Source organism: Arachis hypogaea, chromosome 8 (genome assembly GCF_003086295.3).
Source record: "Arachis hypogaea cultivar Tifrunner chromosome 8, arahy.Tifrunner.gnm2.J5K5, whole genome shotgun sequence".
NCBI classification, from domain to species: Eukaryota; Viridiplantae; Streptophyta; class Magnoliopsida; order Fabales; family Fabaceae; genus Arachis; species Arachis hypogaea.
Genome location: NC_092043.1, coordinates 46,069,237 through 46,091,455, shown reverse-complemented (window position 1 = coordinate 46,091,455; position 22,219 = coordinate 46,069,237). Strand labels below are relative to the sequence as shown.

At 30.5% G+C, this 22,219-nt stretch overlaps 2 protein-coding genes across 3 annotated transcripts; both read right to left on the bottom strand.

Annotated features, from left to right (window-relative positions):
* Positions 1-791: 791 nt before the first annotated feature.
* On the bottom strand, positions 792-4,597 carry LOC112707822 (serine/threonine protein phosphatase 2A 57 kDa regulatory subunit B' kappa isoform). Of its 2 annotated transcripts, XM_072201505.1 has the most exons (4): positions 4,115-4,571; positions 1,822-3,115; positions 1,327-1,395; positions 792-1,237 (listed from the first exon to the last, which is right to left on the bottom strand). In XM_072201505.1, the coding sequence occupies exons 2-4, from the start codon at positions 3,001-3,003 to the stop codon at positions 1,214-1,216; spliced, it is 1,275 nt and encodes a 424-aa protein (XP_072057606.1). In that variant the 5' UTR covers positions 3,004-3,115; positions 4,115-4,571; the 3' UTR covers positions 792-1,213. The 2 variants fall into 2 exon arrangements, with proteins under 2 accessions (XP_072057606.1, XP_025615583.1); XM_025759798.3 differs by having other exon boundaries at positions 792-1,395; positions 4,115-4,597.
* Positions 4,598-6,412: 1,815 nt separating this feature from the next.
* On the bottom strand, positions 6,413-14,119 carry LOC112707821 (probable RNA-dependent RNA polymerase 1). Its single transcript, XM_025759797.3, has 5 exons — positions 13,902-14,119; positions 12,066-12,607; positions 9,567-11,419; positions 8,106-8,256; positions 6,413-7,417 (listed from the first exon to the last, which is right to left on the bottom strand). Exons 2-5 carry the CDS (start codon positions 12,579-12,581, stop codon positions 6,614-6,616), a joined length of 3,324 nt encoding a protein of 1,107 aa, XP_025615582.1. The 5' UTR covers positions 12,582-12,607; positions 13,902-14,119; the 3' UTR covers positions 6,413-6,613.
* Positions 14,120-22,219: the final 8,100 nt, after the last annotated feature.

The following is a 22,219-nucleotide window of genomic DNA, read 5'->3' as shown; positions in this document are numbered from 1 at the left end:
TCATCCATCAAAACAAAATAGTAAAAACCATAGTTTAGAATTTGACTGTAAAATAAGAAAGTTGGTGAAGTAACAAAATGAAAGATTAATCACTATTAATTCTATAACTTGGTGAAGTAACAAAATGAAAGATTAATCACTATTAATTCTATAACTTCCATAAAATATATGTCTCATTTTCGTAATTTAAGAATGATTAACTCTTTACCTTATTTCTTTACCAACTTTTTCACCTTAAAAATGTTGATCCCATATTTATCATCTCAGCAGCTTCAAAACACAAGTCTAGTCTTAGTACTCTTCTTCTTCCTGCCATGCTCCGAAGTCCCAACTCCTCCACCCATCAGCAGCATTGTCGCCTAAAGAGTAAAGTTGTGTTCGATCTTTACTCTTACTCCCTTCACCAGGCCACCACCACTCTCATCACGACCTGTCACCTTCAACCTCCTCAGCTACCGAAATTGTGCCGCCATGACAACAAGCAATGGGAGGAAGAGCAACTCCGCCCCAAAACCACCCTTACTTTGTTCATAACGACCACATCACAAACTCCACCCCCCACCATGAATCCTAGCATAGTCTATTTTAAACTTTTATATATTAAGTGCTTTGAGAAGTAAAATAAATAAATACTCTTACAAAGACATCTTCACATAGAAATGGCGTCAACGTCATTGGGAGTATCAAAAAAAAAAAGAAAAAAACATAGTACTAAGGAATGGAAAATCACGCAGAGATGATTATGGAAATAAACTTTTTGATCTGCGACATGGTCCCTTTTTTCTCATCAGTTTAATTAGAAGTAAAAGTTGCATCAATACGTTAGAAAATTAGCAATCAAAACCGTTATAATTACAACATTTTTTGGCTACTGCCATGCCTAAGAAGCATCAAAAGCGTGATATATATAGGACCCCAAAAACAGAACCCACTCTCCCAATTATAGCCATTTCCACTATTAACAGGGAGTGGGAAAAAAATTAAAAAATAAATGAATGAAAGAAAAAAGATGTAATTGAGGGTCTATGATACATACAGTTTTGTAAGGTTATCAAATTGGAGACACTAAACTAAAACAGTTGTGTTTCCAATCTCTGGTCGGACACCGGCCGCTTTCTCGAGTTGTTTCCATGCTTCCTTCCGCTTCTCGGCTTCCGAGCTTTGCCTTGCTTCTTCCTCTTTGAACCGAGCAAGGCACGAAACGTACAGCTTCTCATCCATCTCTACAAATATCTTCCTAACATTGAGAGTTAAGTTGAGAACTGCCTGGTTCCAATGGGCTTGACAATTCCTATCTAACGCCGGTAATATGATCGGCAAGATTACCTGACGGTTGTGAGCAATCAGGTTGACGATGTGGTCGTTGTTCCACAAGAAAAGAGCTCTTTCAGCTACCTGAAACAATTCATAAGAAAGATAGTTGTGATTCCAATGGGAGATTCAAACAACTATGGAGAGCTCTAAAGAAATAATATGAACACTTTAAAATGCTGCAGCCCAAAACTAACACAAGCTAACAAATAAGGACCTGCAGAGAATAATTCTCGGATGGATACTTCAGTTTTTCGCCATGCTCGATTTATGGTGAAAGAAATACTATCGAACTCTTAAGCCGAAATGCGAAGAATGCCTAGAAGGGAAAAAGCTAGCATCCACATTGAGAATATGCAAACCAGGGTGTTCGAATTCCTCCACATTTTAGACAAGTAAAAGTGCATGCATTCAATTCTCACTAAAAAGCCTAGCATAGGATTCAGGGGATAACAATAACCAAGGTATCAGCAAATGGATTCAGTATAACTCAACAGTTAACAGTTGTACCTGAAAATGAGAACTGTTAATGCAGCATCCAATTCGCCAAAACAACGGCAGCATGACCTTCTGGAACTCTACCATGTTAATCACTTCCAGAATTTCTTCCAATTCACCAAGGAACATCACCTCCTTCTGACTATTGGTTATAGGCCAATATTTCAACAATCCTCTAATGACGGTACTCGCCAACTTTGGCTCTTTCTCTATAAATTGAGTGATGCAATAGGACAATTGCTGGTAGTATACCCCCAGGGATTTGGGCTTGTGCAAGGGGATCAACACCCTCCATAAGAAGATCTTGTGCTCCTCCTTCAAAGGCAGAGCAAAACCACTAATTATGCTTCCAAAGATCTCTAACAACTCAGCAATCCCATTGTGCCTCTCAGTTTCAAACACAAACCTAAAGAACACATTGTTAATGGACTTTCTTATGTAAGGCCTGTGCACCATGAATTTACCATAAACCCTATGCATTATGGTTTTTAAGCAATCCCTCTCTCTAGGATCCTCTGAATCAAACAACTCTAGCAATCTCGAAATAAATGAACAATCAATGTATTTCTTTGCCACCTTTGCATCAAGACAAGGGGAACTAACAAACTTAAGCAACAAGTCATACACAATTTGCAAGTGTGGCCAAGAAGGATCAAAAGATGGCTCATCATCATCATTCTCGCCATCTCTGCCACCGGATCCACCGGACAACCGCCGAGACCGGTAATTTGGTGGGAAAACACGGAATAAGTTGATGGCACACATTCTACACATTGCTAGAATAGCCGGCTCAGTGAATTTAATAGAGCCAGAAGCTACAAAATCAACGAGTTCAATCAAAGTTCTTCTTTTTATGTCCTTTTCGACAGTGTTTTTACTTGGGTCGGTGAAATCGAAGGTGACACAACAAAGGTTGAGCTTGCTAACAAAGAGGTTCATCTTCTCCAAGGGTGGAACATCCTTGAAAGGGATCAAGGCTTCAATCCCTGCAATGGTGCTTTCTGGAAAAATAGAAGACGCCCACTTTGCGTTGGAAGAGCTGCCACGGTCTGTATGGTGGTTTTTACCAGCGGCACGTGGGGATTCAGGGATGTCCATGGAGGAGCTTGGCTCAGAGGATGAATCAACTTGGCTTGACTCATCAGCATCAACCTTCTTGTTGCGAGGGAGCTTGCTGAGGAATTGCTTGAACATTGTGCCTACCTAGTTGGTGAATCTGGTAAAATTAGAATCTTTTTGAGGAACCCATCAAGGGTAGAATCAATACAGGTCGAACATTTTCGATTCGGAACTGTGGTTAGCCAACCTGGTATGAAATAAAAGCGCAATGTTTTTAGTCCAGGCAGAATCCAAATTTCTAAAACTAGAAATATCACCCATTATATACTATATCATGCGTTGTTTATCACAGAAATTTAAGCACAAATCACATTGCTTTAATAAATACATTGAAGTCAAATTATTGAAATTCAGTTCTCACTTCTCAAGAGTTGTCCACCATCACATATATACATGAGCTGAAGGGTTATTTCAAATAAATAAGTGCAGTGGATGCTGAAGTTTAAATGGAAACAAAGGTTGACACATATTGAAAGTAGACATTGCAAATGCATTGGAACTTGGAAGCTAAAACTTCAAGCTGTTGAAGTTTAAAACCATCATAGGACCTATGCTTCTTCTAGTTCACTTTAACAATCATCAATCCGTAAAATGATTACTAACAAAATGTATTGATTTGAACAAGGAAATAGATTATAAAAATAAGAAAAGCTCCTCATATCACCGGACATCCCCATTTATCATATTTACCTTGATGAACCACATTCAAATTAAATAAATAAATAAATAAAGAGAATAGAACTTACACTATATTTCACCAAGTTTATACTTCACAATTCTCCGAATTACTCTGTTAATTTCTAAATAAAAAAATTCAAATTTTTTATATCTATGATATTCTTAAAAGAATAATATATTTACATTTGCACTCATTTAAATATTAAGGGAATAATTAAGAATATAACTTAGCACTCTCAAACAAGTTATCTCATGCAAAATAACGCCAATATGCAAGTTGATCAAAACAATGAATTTTATACTAACACCAATCCATACAAATGTAACATGACAAAAGTTTCCAAATAAAAAGAGTTCGTTTTGTTTTACCATAAAAATCTTCAAAAGATTAATAATGTGAAACCACATTACACACATAGATATGACAAGATGAAAGATTAATCATGGAAACAAATAGTACTAAAAAGAAAACATCTATCAGAGGCAGCTATGGAGAGATGCAATGTACCTTATGGATTTTGTTTTCTTTTTCTTCCGTGAAAGGGGAAGAACAAGGTTGGAAGAACCCTATATCTCGTTCATGGAAGGAATGCGGGAATTACGTCTGATTTGAAGAGATTCATTTGGGGAATTGGAATGCGCTGTGGTGAATTCGCGAATTTGAAGCTTGCAATGGTGAAAAATCGATTATTTTTCAAGAATTTGAGTAGAAAAGAAATAATTAAGTGTTCATTTGCAGATCACGATTTTTTTTTATAATATTTCTGTTTAGTCGCTATGATTTTTTGTTTTTAGGGAATGAAGCCCTATGTGCCTTTTTCTTTTTGTTGTGTTAATGTTAATGAATAATGATAATGAATCATCACCATTCACCACCATGAAACTCAGAAACTTAACAAGGCTATTATTACAGGTGTTTCTTTCTAACCTTTATATGTTCATATCTTTTTCTCTTCATCTTATTTGTGGCAGAAATAATAATTAAAAAAAATATCAAATAATAGTTGTCATTCAAATTAACCACCCATACCGGACCACTCCTAAGTCTTAACTACTTAGTGTTTGTTTGGATGCCATTATTTTGATAAAAAAAGATTTTTTTTTATTAAAAAAAGATTTTTTTATTTTTTAGTGTGTTTGACAAATTTTTAGTAGTAAAAATAAAAACACTAAAAAAATCAAAAAAACATTTTTTTTGAGCTGTAATTTATATTTTTTTAAAAGATGTTTTTTTTAAAAAAAAGATGTTTTTCATATAATAAATAAACAAAAAAGTACTTTTATATTGTTATACCCAAACATAATTGATAAATAAAAAGATCTTCTTACATGAGATATCCAAACATAAAATTACTTTTACTTTTCCACAAGATCTTTTAAAAAAAGATAACTCGAAAAAAGATTTTTTCTTAAAAACTCACCCAAAACAAGCCCTTAGATTTTAATGATTTACTTTTTAATAATGAGGTAAATTTTTTTTTTCCTAAAGGTAAAAGTTTTACAAATATTTTTAATGTTTGATTTAATTTAATTTTATATGTTTGAAATAACTTTTAATTTTATTATTTTTAATCTTTTTATAATTAACGTGTAATAATTTTTTTATCAGTTTTACCTATCATCAAATGCAAATTATCACTATCTTTTTTTTTTCTTTTTCTACTTCGATGACCCTGTTGTCTTACCAAAATCAAACCGATCTAATTTAATTAATTCTAGTTCCAACAGGTAATCGAATATAATCAAATTTTATCTATCTTTGTTTAAATCGGATATTGAATTCATCCTTGTAAAAGACTCCAAATCATTACTCAATAAGATGAAATGAAACATTTAAAATAATAATAAAACATTTCAAATATTAGAAACAAAATTAAACTAGGATTAAAGATTAAATTTATTGTACTTATAACTTATTTGTATTAGAGTTCTATTATACATCTAAATATTTTATCAACTAATTCCAATTAAATTAGTTTAAATCTAATAAAAACTATGTGCAGGGAATCACATACTTTTTAATCGAAATTTCTTAACTATGAGGTAGAAAATTTTTAATTTTGACACAAAATTTTTTTAATTTTGATACTAAAATTTTTTAAGATTTTGAATTTTATGCTGCAATTTTTTTTCTTTTTAGTCTTTTTTCTTCTTTATTTGTGCAAAATTTCTATATTTTTATTTAAAAAATTGTGTTTTTCTTTAAAAATTTGTTGTGTTTATTATCAAAAAGGATAAATAAAAAAAATCAAACAAAAAGTTCGTCTTCTTTATTTAATTTTTTATTTTTATTCATTTTAAAAGATAAAATAATAAAATTATGATAGTGTAGAACAAGAAAAACTATGAGAAACAAAAGAGTTATTTGGAAAAAATATAAAAAAATAGCACCGATTCTCCTAATCGTAACATGAAAATTTCTTAATTTTGATACCAAAATTTTTTAAATATAACATATAAAACAAAGTGCTAAAATTTTTTCCTTATTCTTTTTGGAAGACGACGATATTAAAGAAGAAAAAAAAAGAAAGAGGATAATGATAATAATGAAAAATGAAGAAGAAATAAGGAAGAAGAGGATGTGATAATAATTATGATAATGATAATAATGAAAAAGAAAAAACAAAGAAAAAGAATCTTATGATGAAAAATTTTGCATATGCAAATTCTAACTTGGTTACACTTGGTTAAAAAAAAAAAAACTTAGGTTGTCTAACATTTCTGTCGGTATTATAAGTTTATAACTCATCAAGTCATCATGTGGGAATTGACCTGCGTTATTTCCCAGGCATTACATTTACATATATGTGAAATAACACGAAGGATATATTAACACATCTGCAACTACAATGTCCACACACAATTTCTCTCATCCATAACATACTCTTCATCATCATATTTACATACATGTACAATATTCACACCCTTAAATTACTCACAACATAGAAAATAAAGAGGAGCTGCATGCTCCACAGCAGCAGAGAAGGGCAGAATTGTCAATTCCAACTCAACCGAGAAACCTATCCTCCATTGAAAGACTATCAGACCTTCTAATGCAGGCTTTCTCCTTCTTGATTTGAACAAGTTGAGGGTAAACACACCATGGGAAACTTAAAAAATGGCCCCTATTCATGCCTTCATTATAGAGACCATAGTAATCAGGATGATAAGTAACATAATACCATGCAGAAGCCTTTGCATAGGCATCATCGCCATCGCCATCGTTGAACCATGTTCGAGCCTCTTTCCTTAGAGACCTCACAGCTGCATTAATTGCATCTGAATCCCTCTGTTTGCCGAGAGATTTTGACATTTTCATGATATTCCCGCCAAAGATTTCGGCTTCTGTCTTGACCCCATAGTAGTCCATCAAATTTCCCAGCATGTAGTCATAGTTGGTTTTGTGAAAGAAAGCATCATCAACATAATCCATAAAACCATCAACTTCCATATCAGGGTCATATGACTGTATAGCCACTTCCCTGGTAAAGGATGTGATGATCGAGCTGGCATTCATTGCGATTCCTCTCACTTCCCTGAAAAGCTTTCCTATAACATTCTGCGAGTCGTAGGACGGTTTATTAAGCTTCTCCATAAAGTCTGGATATTCTTTTACATAAAGTTCGTGAGGAATAACGGCTGGAACACCAGTTCTTGGAAAGTCAACTGCTATTGAATATAGCTTTGCTAGCTTGAGACATGGTTCCGACATTGCTTTTAACGGCTCTCGATCCGCAAAGACAGTGTGTGCATTGCCAATTATTCCTAGACTGTCATTAACTATGTAGTTTACAAAATACTCCTCAATATCCTGTATCAAGTGATTAAAAAAAATGAAATAAAGCGAGAGTTGTGATTATAAGATTGGATGCACTCAAGATTTTGTTGTGGTGGAAATAACAGAATGTATGGAGTGTGTATTGGTAAGGAAGACACGAAGACGAACTCAGACCATACCGCAAGTTAAATGGATTGAGTATCTTGGGTCTATCATAATAAATACTAAAGAAATAGAGATATCTAAGTTATAGAGTTCAAGCTTCGTGTAGGAAAAAGAGAAATGTTTTAGGTGTTATTTGTGATAAAAGAGACTAAGTGACTTTTGAGGCTAAATTTTGGTTTTTCTGAACAAGTCTAGCAACACATGCTGAACATAACTAGTATTTATAAGATTGTTGTTGAAACTTTTGACTTATGGAATGACACTAGAAAAAAATAACAAATTGACATAAATTCTAATTTAGATGAGTATTGGATTTAGATAGAGAGTAAGTTAACAATAAAAAATGGCAGAAAGAAATGACAAGTTGGATGAAATCAAGTTTTTATAACTTATAATCAGTATTGAAGTGAAACCTTGGATGAATGTGACAACATAATCCATAGCAACAGCAGAAAACGTTGAAACACTTCTAAAGATTATACATAATAGCAACATAAGATTTCAAACCAAAAATAATATCAAATACAACAAAGATAGCAATATCGAAGAACGATACCTCGATCATGACATCATGATCCAGTTCCTTACTTGGAGCTGCAGTATAGTCCATTGGTTCGATTTCACTTGAAGGAATCAATTCAGGGTCCCAAGAAACAAAGTAAATATCGCCATCCAAATCACTTCCCGAACACTCATTTGGATGAGGCCTTAGAACAAAAACCAGTTATTGATGGCCACATGCAGAAATTTACAGAAGCATTTATGAATGGAAATAACTTTCTCAAGCATATTTAAAGAAGACCAACTTTGATGTACCATTTCAGATCATGTATAATGAATGTGATTTGAAACTCATAAGCATTTGACTAACATATCTAATAAAGACAAACAATATGGATGCCTGAAAGAATATGTATTAGCTGCAACTGCATTGCAGGGTTTTTTTTTCCTTTCATTCTTACTCTGATTTACTCTTTTCTTTTCTTTACCCCAAAACTGCATTGCATGCAGGTCCTTTTCACCTTCATTCTTTCTCTTTTATCATTTTTCCCCAAAACTGCATTGCAGGTTCTACTTATAACTTTTGAAAGTTTTCAAATTAAGTGTCTCTTCTTTTTTTGTTGCAAATTAAGTGTCGTTTTTTAATTTCAAGAAATTATTAATGGAGGGAAAAATTAATACTAGGGAAACTTTTGTCTTTCTTTTCTGATTATTACATTTCAATTCAATAGTTGTATAATGATCATGCACACCTAAAAAGATACAGTTAATTTGAAATGGAAAGAGTACCAAAGATAGCTAGAAGGCAGTCTCTTAGAATGAATGGAGTTCATAAACGTAACAGAACCATGGCCAATTTTCAACACGTAAAACTAGCAGTTCATACTTCATAGCATTATCATATTTATTAAAAAATTATTCTCCATAATTTTGCAGCAGTGCAGCTGCCTAATAGATAATGCACCTGAGAGAAATAAATATTCATGGTAAAGGCAAAGTAGGTATTAATTATGGAAAAGTATAGGGAGCCAATGGTCTAAACGTACAATGTGTACAATGGAGATTTAGGAAATATTAGAGATATGACCATTAGTGTTACATTATCCTGTCAGGTTACACTTTTGGGATGAGTAGGTTCATGACATGGTATTAGAGTTCTAGATTCGAAAGGTCAAGGGTTCAATCCTTGGTGAACTCTAAAATTAACTTAAGTTTTTAGGATGAGTGATTTTATGACATGAGATGTTTATTATCCCTGGTATTCGGATGATTATTGTGGATAGTGTGGGTGATGTTCATTTTATTCATGGACCAAAGGTTTAACCCATTGTACACATTGTATACACTTAAGCCATTGGCTCCCTAGCACTACCCATTAATTATTTCATCAAACTTGTTTTATGTAAAATTTTAGTGACTTAAGACTTGGACTGCACTTAAATATAGATGATACAGTATCTTATGAGATAGTGTTTACCATAAAAACAATGATTGAAATATTAAGAAATATAAGTACCTGTGTCCTTTCTGAGGGAAAACAACACAATCTAACATGTGATGCAAGGCTGGCACATTCACAGCCTTTAGAACGCGCACATCTCCTGGGTGCAAGCAGGGGTTTTTCGCCACTACTACCTTACCATTGACTATGTAAGATCTTTCACGACCATACGAAGAAGAACTATGGTTAGAGAATTGAAGGAACACCTGACCATATTCTAGGCTTCCAGTTTCATCGAGACAACCCATCATTACTCGTCCGTTTGGAATAAGGATCCTAGTCTTGATTCGCAATTCCAAAAGTTTTGATGCCCTGAATGTTTGCAGCATCATTGATAGAAACGGTTCTTCATTCGGCTTGTAGCCACAGATGAGCATCTCCTTTAGAACATTACTGATTTCCCCAGTGTACATCATGTCCAGAGCCTCGTGCGCCTTTGATGAATCTGTTAATATAGTATTCAGTTGATCGACAGCCTCTTTCTGTTTTTTCTCAAAAACTTCATCATTGATGCCAAGAGTAGATAACAGAGAAATCAATTGACGATTTAGATAACAAGGCTGAAATTTACTACATCCCAAAACATCCAACTTTGTGTTATCTGAATCATACTTCAGCATACTCTTCCTCAGTGATAGCTTTGCTGTCAATGTTGGGTCGACAGCCACAACTCCTTTGTATCCGCCATATCGGATCTGAAAGGCGGACGGAGTAGAACTGTAACCACATTTTTTAGCAACCTTCTTGGCAAATTCACGAGATATCTTTCCAATTCCATCAGAGAAGACATAGCCATTAAACTCTACATCAGGAATAACTTCAATTTCATCCTTCTCAACACTTAGTGTTTCAGTAGATGAACCAAAAGATTGCCCCAGCCTAGCAGCATATTTGGCCACATTTCTAATACGATGAAAATCTCCCATCCATTTCCTGATATATGCAGCAGTACGTCCAGTTGCTGTAGGAGCAAACATCCAAAGAGAATTTTCCCGCAACTGACTTGACGAGAAAGCTAGAAATTCAAACTTCTTGTCACCAATAGTAATGCCATCTCTAAGGATAGAAAGAATTCTTATGTATATTTCAGTCTTAATATTCACAGAAGCACGTTGCGACAAATCAGTAGAATACAGTTTTTCTAACTCTTCATCAACAAATGAAACGCGCAGGAAGTTGTCAATATCCTGCTGGAAATGGCGAAGAACACGATTTGAGACATTAACCTCTGGACCATAAAAATACACTTTGCAGGGTGTAATCTGAACCCTCTTTACATAGACCAAACCAGTATCCAAGGATATCGCAGGTGATCGAAGAGGCTTCCCCGATGCATTGCTGGCAATGTACCTTCTGTACTGATCACTCAGCCACTTTATGGGATCATAACAGGACTCCTTTGAATAAGATATTTTTTCTAAAGCATGTTCTATATATTCAAGCTTCACTCTGCATGGATCAACCAAACGATAAAAGCCATCATCAAGTGATGGACCAGCAAGACACCCATGTTGAACCAGTGAATTAACTTTGAACAAGATGTCATATGGTATTTGAGTGCCTTGTGGAGGAGTAACAATTGGAACAAGGCCGAGATTGCTCGAAAAAGGAGCTCCTGTCTCTAAAGTGAATGGCCTCTCACTTTCCTCATAATAACCAAAGTTTTCCCTGAAATCTGGAAAATGTTGGCCATCTGGAAGCTCTATAACTATAGCAGTAGACTGGCCAATACAGTTGCAAGGTGTGAAATCTATTGCTCGAATCCATTGGTCATTGGAGTCATCTTTATAGTAGTTGAATAACGGATCATCATATATATCTCCCAAAGTATATTCTTCTTTCTCAAAAATACGGGGAGCACCAAGTAACTGCATTTGAAGAAAAATTAAAGATGTTCATCACAAGTCATGCATAGGGCAACCATAGCAACATGCAATTACAAGGTAAAAAATCCCACAAAAAGAAAAAGGACAAAAATTCGAGAGAAAATATTTCGGCTTTCTAAGTCATATCAACATGGTAAATTCTGAAACACATTAAAAAAGGAAAAAGTTACAATAAGTAATAACACGCTTGACATCAAATTTAAACCTTATGCACTAGATGAATTGGTACGAAAAATAGTTGCGAGGATGGTCGAAGGTTTACACATAGTTATAGATGAAACGAAAAGGAAAATAGTAAGTGAGAATTGTCAGTGAGATTTCTAAAGGCTACTCTCCTCATTATATGTAGTTGTTGCTTGCTTGCAAGAGAGATGGTTTATACCTGTTTGTTTTAATAAACATACGAAGATTGCTTGTTACTAGTTTGAGTTATCACTTCAGGTTCAGTTCATTGTAAATTTTTGGTAAACGAGGTACTCAAGCAATGTATTTGTTATGTTCAATGGGTAGGAGAGTGACTATAAGGGGTAACTCCTGTTGGAAGTTACATTTTTCCACTATAATAAAAATGTTACCTAAATCTGAAGAATAGATTAAAACCAATAACGATAAGTTTAGATTTAAGAACCTGAATCAGGAGATAATTAGCAGTTTCATCTCGGGGTCGATGCAGCTCAATCTTCCAAATATTGTCATAATAAAGCTCAAGTTTATATTCTGAATTGTTATGGGACAGAAAGAAATGAAACTTTCTCATTCCAGACCCGAAACATAAACGGACATCCATATTTCTCCATAAAACAGAGATCCTTTCCTCTGAGAGCTGACAGCCGAAATGCAGTTTCACATTGTTCAAACAATGCTGAGAGGATCTTGGGTTTGGCACAATATCTTTCATCATTTCCCTAGCCTTCAGACGAGAATTTCCAAACAACAACTTTTTGGTAGCTTTGGACATCATGAGTGAAGCATTTCTTGCAGAGATAAATTGAATAATTGCGTATTTCCTTTGATCCTTACCTTGGCTTTGTCTTATCTTAAAAGCAAATACAGTTCCTTCACCAGTAATATGTTCCACATATGTCTTTACATGGTCCACGGTAACATAAAATGGAAATCCAGACAACTCAATTGTTTTACCCATCCTTCATACGCACTCTTTTGCGTTTCCTGAATAGCAGTAACAAACTAAGTAAAACAATGAAAAAGCAGTAACAAAAGGGAACACTAACATGATGCTAGATCATCTATTTTAAATAGTTAATTTAAATTTGTGAGCATATTCAAATGACATCCAAAATATTACAAATTCAAATCCATTGAAATTTTATTCACATTGGCAAACTTGGATAGATGACAATTGATTTGGACACTAGAATGCACATTCCGCGCCAATTTGTTTTCAAGGGAAACCTTTCACTGCTTTTCACAAATGGGGGCTTTCCATGTAAAACAAACCCTTCTTAATGTAAACTAATTGACCATGTGACAAATTAATTTAAAGACAGCCATGTCTGTAACAACTTCCACACTTTTAATGATGAAAATTTATCCAAAGAACCTATCAGTTCTGGCTGTAAGTTTTGAAACAAATCAGATGTTACATAACTTAAATTACTATAATATATAAAATGACTTTACTAACTAATCGATTATCAGCTGTCAAGAATATGGATAAGTATCTAGTTTTCAAAACACAATGTCACAATCTAGCAAAAAAGTTTCAACAATGTCAATGAGTGCAACCTGCAGAAAATGTCAATGATTTCTGGAACTATGATATTATCCAACCTTCTTCTAAAGGTGCGTTTGGTTTGTTTCATTTTCTGTTTTTATTTCTAGTATGTTTTGTTTTCTAGATCTTGTGGAGGAAAAAGAGAAAATAATAAAAACAATAAAATCCAATTTCTGATTTCACCTCCTATTTTTTTTTTTTTTTCCACACAATTCTGAAAACAGACAGCACCGAAAAGTGAAAACAGAAAATGAAAACGCAAAAATACAATTGAGTCAATAAGTGCAAATGAATCAAGAAATAAAACAAAAAATACAGCTGAAGCTCAAGAACACCTTTTATATAAAGAAAAAGAAGTTACACATACTAGATTCACTGGCTCATGAATAAACGTAAAGAACGTAAATAAATAATAGTCTTTATTAAAATGATTTGGATAAACAAACATGAACAAGGTTGGCTTAAATGGCTTCAAGATATTTACGAAATTAGGATGTATGTTTCTGCTTTTCGGACAAAAAAATCAGCTTGTTCACTGAAAAATTCACTTTTCACACGTAACGAATCATAAATGTGGAAAAAAATAACACAAAACTGAACCGCTAACTAAAGAGTGATGAACTTGAGTGAAATTTGAGCAGTCGGAAGCGATTGAAGAGCATGATGATGATGATGATGAGGCAGAAGGAAAAAGAAGAGACAAGAGAATGAAGTAACAGAGAAACTGACCAAAGAATGAAGATCAAAATTGCGAGGAAGAAAAGGATCGTCACTGGTCAATGGTGTGTCTATAAGGCCACTTCTACTTTCACTCTGCTTTGCTACTCAACACCCAAAATTTGCGTTCCAAATTCCAATATATATTGACTTCGTGACTAAGTTAGTTAATGAAGGTAAAGGTCGTTCATTTCCGAAATGATTTTTTTTGTTTTTTTGGGTGACTTCCCAAATGATATTTGAAATTCAAAATATCTTTATCTATTATACATTTATTTGTAAAGTCGTGAGTTGAGAACTATTGGATAATTTGAAATGTTTGACAAAATTATTATGTAATAATTTTTAACTAGTAATTTTATATAAAGACAATTGTATATCAGTTTTTATTATTTATTTGTTTGTTTATTTATTTTTCTAAATCTATGACTTAAATTCGAGATATTTAAATAAAAATAAAAAAAATTATGTCATCTCAATTATAATTTGTTGTTTATTATATATTTATTTATTATAATTTTATTAATAATGCTACATAACTAACAAATATTATTATTTTTTATCAACAATTAAGATTTATTCTTAAACGTTTTTTGTTAAATATGAAGTGTTGCACATCTTGTTAATTTTTTGAATTCTTTATTTATTATATTTTATTTGAATTGTCTAAATTTAAAAGATAACCTATCAAGTTAACTTTTTTTTTTTAGTTTTAGATTTTTTTTTGTAAATTTTAAATATTGGACTTGAAGTCTAAAACAATAAAATAATATATGAATATTAAAAACAACATGTTTGTAAAAAAAAAACTGAACTTTAAAATTAAAATAAATAATACATAAAAAATAAATTAAAAATTCATTCACCAAACCTAAAAAAAGATATATTAAAATCTTAAAAGAATAATATTAAATATATATTAGGTATATAATATTAAAATTTAAATGAACTTTATTTTGTGTAAAATAAAATTATAATATTAAATATCAACATAATAATAAAATATTTTTGTTATATAAATTTAATATATATATATATATTCACGTAAAAAGTAAACAAATATATAATAATTTTATATTATGTGAAACAAAATTATAATATTAAATATGAATGCAATAATGAAAGATTTTGTATTATATAAATTTAACTAAAAAAATATATATTCACGTAAAAAGCAAATAAATATATAATAATTTTATTTTGTGTGAAACAAAATTATAATATTAAATATAAACACAATGATAAAAAATTTTGTATTATATAAATTTAATTAAGAAAAACATATATACTCATATAGAAAGCAAACAAACATATAATAATTTTATTAACACAATAATAAAAGATTTTGAATTATATAAATTTAATTAAAAAAACATATATACTCACGTAAAAAGCAAATAAACATATAATAATTTTATTTTGTCTAAAATAAAATTATAATATTAAATATAAATACAATGATAAAAAAATTTATATTATATAAATTTAATTAAACAAACATATATACTTATGTAAAAAACAAACAAACATATAATAATAATAAGGATTAATGCTCAAATTCGTCACTGAAAGATCACGCGATCTTTATTTTCGTCCTTGAATAATTTTTTAATCAAATTAATCCCTGAAAGATAAATCGTTAATCAAATTAGTCCTTCCGTCAGTTGGATGATGACATGTCATGTTAAGTGCCACGTGGCATGTCAGTGACATGTGGCACTTGACATGTAAAAAAAAATTTATTAGTTAAAATAGTTATTGAAAGTCCAGTCGTAAGTCATTTTCATCCCTCAAAATTTAAAAATTAGTCAAACTAGTCCTTATATAATTTTTTTTCATAATATTATATTTGAAATATTTTTTGATACTACTAATTTTAATAGAAATGTAATTGACAAATAAAACATTAATAATTGTATCTTTTCTTTTTAAAATTTTTTTCGATAAAATTATCTCTCCCCTTTAATTCTTCTCAAAATCTCTCTTATTCTTTTCTATTCTAAAACTTTTTTCTTACATTATTGCATTTTGCTGGAATATATATATATATATATATATATAAGCAAAATTGAAATGTATGTATTTATTAATCTAAGCAAAGTTATATGTTCAAAATCAAAATTTATGTATATTAACCTAAACAAAGTTATACCACTATTTTTTTTCTACTAGATCTTCTTTTTTTCATTATAGTATTACTTACATATAGGATGTAATGATAGTGATACTTAGAGTCAAAATTCAAGAAGATCCACAAATTTCGCTTCAATTCCAAACTTTACAAAATATTGAAAATTTGTTGCTTTATTATTATTATTATTATTATTATTATTATTATTATTATTATTATTATTATTATTATTATTATTATTATTATTATTATTATAAACGAATTGCTTCATAAGCGTGCAAAGATCATAATAATTTTTTGTGTATTTTCATATGTTTGAAATAGATTATATAATTTTTCTTTTAATTTCACAAATCAATGAGATAAAATGAAATAGGAAACATTATATCTATGCATAACACAGGCTACTCCGCACTAGTACATTATTTAAATAGATATGCTTCGTATTAAAATAAAATTCTTTTTGTTTTAAATGAAATATTTAAAAAAATATATTAGAATATTAAGATTCAAAAAGTAATTTCATAAACCAGTTTTTCAATTATTGAGTTTTACTATATAAATTAAATAATAATAAAAATTATAATTTAAAATTTAAAATAATTACTATATTATTTAGTAAAATTTAAAATATTAAATTTTTAAATATATAATCAACAATAATTTGATAAACTCATTTAAATAAAAAAATTTCACATAAAAAATTATAATTTAAAATTTTATTAAGGTTTAAAAAATAATATTAAAATTAGTAGTATAAAAAATATTATAAATTTAATATTATAAAAAAATGGAAAAACTACTAAAAGTACCCATGAAGTTTACGAACGCTGACTAAAGTACCCATAAACTAAGGAAATTAACGATGTACCCATGGAAGATGGGTTTCGTATGACAAAAGTATCCGAACCCTAATTTTTTATTCATTTTTTAATAAAATTCTCAAACTACCCATACTCTCAATCTCAACTCACTTTTCCAACCTTGCATAACCTAACCTGCACCTTTAAAACCTTTGTCATGGAGTTTAAAACTACTTCTATGATAAACCAGGCTGAAATCAATGGTGGTGGTGGTGGTGGTAGAGGACTTCGACCGGTTCCTAGCAAATAAATTTAGTATGGTGAGTTCTTTCCCATTTTTTTTACCACGTGTCTTCACACAAAGAAAATCTCCAAATTTAAAAAAGATGAGAAAACAACTTAAACGATTAAAAATTGTTCCTTTATGATTCTTTCTCTGATTCTTCATTGGTATTGATTGATTCTTTTGTTAATATCGGCGTGCAATCTTCTATTGCGTTACTATCCAAAACTCACACCATAAAGGTTCATTTCGTCTGTTGTAGGAGTAGTTTTGGACTTCATGGCAAGGGTTTTAAAGGTGCATGTTGAGTTATGGAAGATTGAAAAAGTGAGTTGAGGTTGACGGTGGGAGTAGTTTAAAAATTTTATTAAAAAATTAACAAAAATTTAGGATTTGGATACTTTTGTCATTCAGAACCCATCTTTCATGGATACATCATTATTTTTTCTTAATTTATGAGTACTTTTGTCAACGTTCATAAATTTTATAGATACAAATGACAAAATAACTTTATAAAAATTTAATTATTTTTATTATTTTATGTAAAAAAATTTTGTTTATTAAGGTTTAAAAAATAATATTAAAATTAGTAGTATAAAAAATATTATAAATTTAATATTATAAAAAAATTATATAAGGACTAGTTTGACTAATTTTTAAAATATGAGGGATGAAAATGACTTACTCTGGACTTTCAAGGACTATTTTGACTAATAAAAAACTTTTTACATGTCAAGTGCCACATGGCATGCCACGTGTCACTAGCCTGCCACGTGGCACTTAACGTGACACATCATCGTCCAACTGACGGAAGGACTAATTTGACTTACAGTTTATCTTTCAAGGACTAATTTGATTAAAAAAATTATTTGGGGACGAAAATGAAGATCGCGTGATTTTTCAGGAACGAATTTGAACATCAATCCAATAATAATAATAATAATAATAATAATAATAATAATAATAATAATAATAATAATAATTTCATTTGTTATTTATCCAAAGCTAAATGTAGCTTCTCAAATATAAATAAAATTATTAGGCAATGTCTGGATAATAGACTAATATTGAGAGAAAAATTAAAAGATAAAAGGTAAAAACGGAAAGATGATAGAGATTAGTCAGATTACATAATTCATTGTATTGTATTTAGTGTAAAGTGTATACGATTGAGTTATATTTCTTTTTTTTTATTATTTAAGATAAATATAAAGACTGAAATAAACAAAAATAGTTAAATATATTTTTTAGTAAAGTATTGTTTTTGTCCCTAATGTTTGGGGTAAGTCTCAAAGTTGTCCCTAACGTTTCAATCGTCCTATTTAAGTCCCTAACGTTTTAAAATTGACTCAATATTGTCCTGCCGTTAAGGATCCGTTAACAAAATTGACAGCGGGACAAAATTGAGACGATTTTGAAACATTAGGAACTTAAATAGGATAAAAACGTTGGGGACAAAAACGATACATAGAAATAAATTTTAATTTTATCCTTCAATAATATCAATTTTTTACTGTACATAGTATTCAATTATCTTTTAATCACATTTAAGTAAATTACACTCAATCACATTATTTTCATTCTAAATCAATTAATTTTTTTATAATTTTACTCATAAAAATTTTTAGTTATCGTAAAATATTTATAGAATGACTAGTATATAAACTTGCAGAAAAGAAAAAAATAATATATATACAATAAAATATAAATTATACCTGTTGTCTCTAATATATTAACATTCTTTAAAATTATAAATAAAATTAATTTATTTAAAATGAAAGTAATGTGATTAAGTGTAATTTACTTAGATATGAGTAAAAAATAATTGAATACTGTGTACGGTAAAAAATTAATATTAAATGAAAGATGAAATTAAATTAAAATTAATTTTTATGTATCTTCTTTGTCTCCAACATTTTTGTCTTATTTAAGTCCCTAACGTTTCAAAATCGTCTCAATTTTGTCCCGCCGTCAATTCTATTAACAGATCCCTAACGGCATGACAACATTGAGTCAATTTTGAAACGTTAGGGACTTAAATAAACGTTAGGGATAACTTTGGAACTAACCCCAAACATTTGGGACAAAAACGATACTTTACTCTATATTTTTTTTAAAGGGATATTTTAATATTTTAAAATTATAATATAAAATTTTAAATATAATTAAACAATTTTAATTTTAAAGGAGTATTTTATTATTTCCAAGATTAATCCTAAAAGACTATTTTAATATCCTAAAAATTAAATATAAGAGTATTTTAATGTTTTTAAAATTATTTTAAATTTTTAATTCCGAATACAATTAAATAATATGAATGGGCTTGTTTTGGTGATCTTTTAAAAAAAATCTTTTTTCAAGTTATCTTTTTTTTAAAAGATTTTATGAAAAGTAAAAGTAATTTTGTGTTTGAGTATCTCATACAAAATGATCTTTTTATTTATCAATTATATTTAGGTATAACAGTATAAAAGTACTTTTTTATTTATTTATTACATGAAAAATGTATTTTTTTTAAGGAAAAAGGATCTTTTAAAAAAAGATGTAAATTATAGTTTCTCAAAAAAGATGTTTTTTTTTATAGTGATTTTACTTTTACTACTAGAAAGTTGCCAAACACGCCAAAAAATAAAAATAATATTTTTTCATTTAAAAAATATCTTTTTTCATCAAAATAATTTGATTTCCAAAAGATTTTTTTAATCAAATTCGTCATTTAAAGATTTTAAATTAATTATGTTAGTCATTATGTCACTTCCATTAACATTATTAGTTAATGAAATTAGATAAAATGAATCGCAAATTGAGAAATTCCAATCCCTCAAATTCTCTTCTCAATTAGACTTTGATTTGGTAAAATAAATATGCGTACGCACACCTCAGTTTTCAAGAGATTTGTTCATGCACACACATGTGTATGCGTACGCATACCCCTGTTTTTAGCAAATTAGTATTTTGCGTTTTCAAAGCCAATTTGACCTCATAAACCTCTATTTTCATATTGTTAGTTCTAAACGTGATTAGAGAGTTCAGCAGTGAGATGAAGTTAGGAATTTGAGGTAACTTGGGGATGAAGAAAAAGGATAAACATGATGAATTATAAAAGAATGATGCAAAAGTTAAATGAATATATGTTGCTATGGCTAAGATGAATGATTATATGATGAATATGAACGGTTATGAATATTATGCAACTTATGAATTTAATGATATACGAGATACAAGTTTTCTTGGGAAACAGAACCGTGGCTTGCCACCACGTGTTCTAGGTTGAAACTTGATACTCTATTGATCCTACGTTGTAAGGGTGACTGAGCACATATAAATTCCTAGGAATGGATATTCTCCATTGAGTGAGATATAAATAAATGAATGAATGTATGAATTATGAATGAATGAGAAAATCTATGCATAGACTCATAGGGATGCGCGACGAGGGACAATCTAAGGGTTTCGGACTTGTCGGGTTGGCTGGATAACCGACAGATGAGCCTCGTCAACCATAAGATAGGCATATATCATGTGCATTCTGTTTGTTTTGTCTGCTATGCATTACTTGAGATTACCTAACTGAATATATATTATGCTAATTGTTATATTTGTTACCTGCACTACCTGTTTTCTACTTGTGCGTGAAATATTTTGGCTGTTTGTCTCTGCTAAATCACTGGTGATGGAGGAGCGGAGGAAAGGTGGATCGGTTTGGTGATAACGTTAGGTTTAAAGTAAGTAAGTTTAGAATTCTTTAGGTCACCTACCCTTTTTATGCCTTATGTTTAGAGTTTAAGTTTTATAATTGAGTGTTGGCGTTATAGGATTGCCTCTGGCATTCCCAGGACCTTATATATTATATGCGTGACACCTTTACCATGCTGAGAACCTCCGGTTCTCACCCCATACTGTGTTGTTGTTTTCAGATGCAAGTCGAGAGGCTCATCGCTAGGCGTCTAGATTCCTGACGGGAGTAATCCCTGGGTTCTTTTGATTATCAATTTATGTACATATGTGCTTAGCTTTCTCTCCAAGAAACTTGTTTATTTTGTCCCTCTTAGAGGTTTAAGGAGAGTTAAAGCCTTATTTCTGTATTTTGGGTATTTTAGGATACTTGTATATGTATGTAAATATTCTCCGGCCAGCCTTGGCTTCGCAGGCTGAGTCAGAAGCTAGCTATGCTATATTCTTGGCTATCTATCCACTCTTTCGCTTATTCATATCTATGATCTTTAGGTTTCTTAGCGCGCAAGTAATTCCGTTTTCTGAGCGTGCGCTTTTTATTTTGCGATTTTGCTTTACCCGTTTTTCAAGGCTCATAGTATTATATTTTTTCGCTATTATACATGTATTTTATTTTAGAAGTCCGTAACACCACACTACCTCTATTCTACGGCTTAAGCGTAAAGTTATGTATAGTAGGGTGTTACACACATGAACACGTTTAGCGAATTCAAGCGAAACCAAATGAACCGAAAATAATTAAGGAATAAAAAATTTGGTCAATACTTAATAGCATTATCAAGTGAACTTCAGTTAATTCACAAATGAACCGAAATGAGTTCAGATTTGAACAAGCACTCAATCATCAACAAAACACTTATCGAACAAGTAGAAAAAAAAGAAAAAATTGAATTAGAAAAACTTGATCCACTAAACCCTAAATCAAACTAATAGAAATACGAAGGAGAAAACTAAATATAATGAACAAGTACCTTGAGGAAAAAATTTTTTTTTCTGTATTTTTTGTTAATAATTTCAAATGCAGCACTGGATTTTTCTATAGTTTCTATAGAGAATTTAAAATATTATTGAGAGAAATTTTAAATTTCTTTGTTGCAATTTTAAGTAAGAGATATGAACGATTTTTCATATTAGAGCGCAAAGAAAAAATAACGTTTATTTAGGATTTTTAGCGTGTATTACACGTTTTTTAATAAGAGTAATTTTTGTTAGTGTTAAACCTATTTAATTAGACTTAAATAACAATAAAACTTGGATGTGAAGATGTGTTTTGATAATTCAAGTACTAATTCTAGTTTTGGGTTTTTTTTTTAATTTAAAAAAATATCCTAGCGAAACGGTGCGTTTTCGCATACAAGTTATAGAAGAATCAAGAACG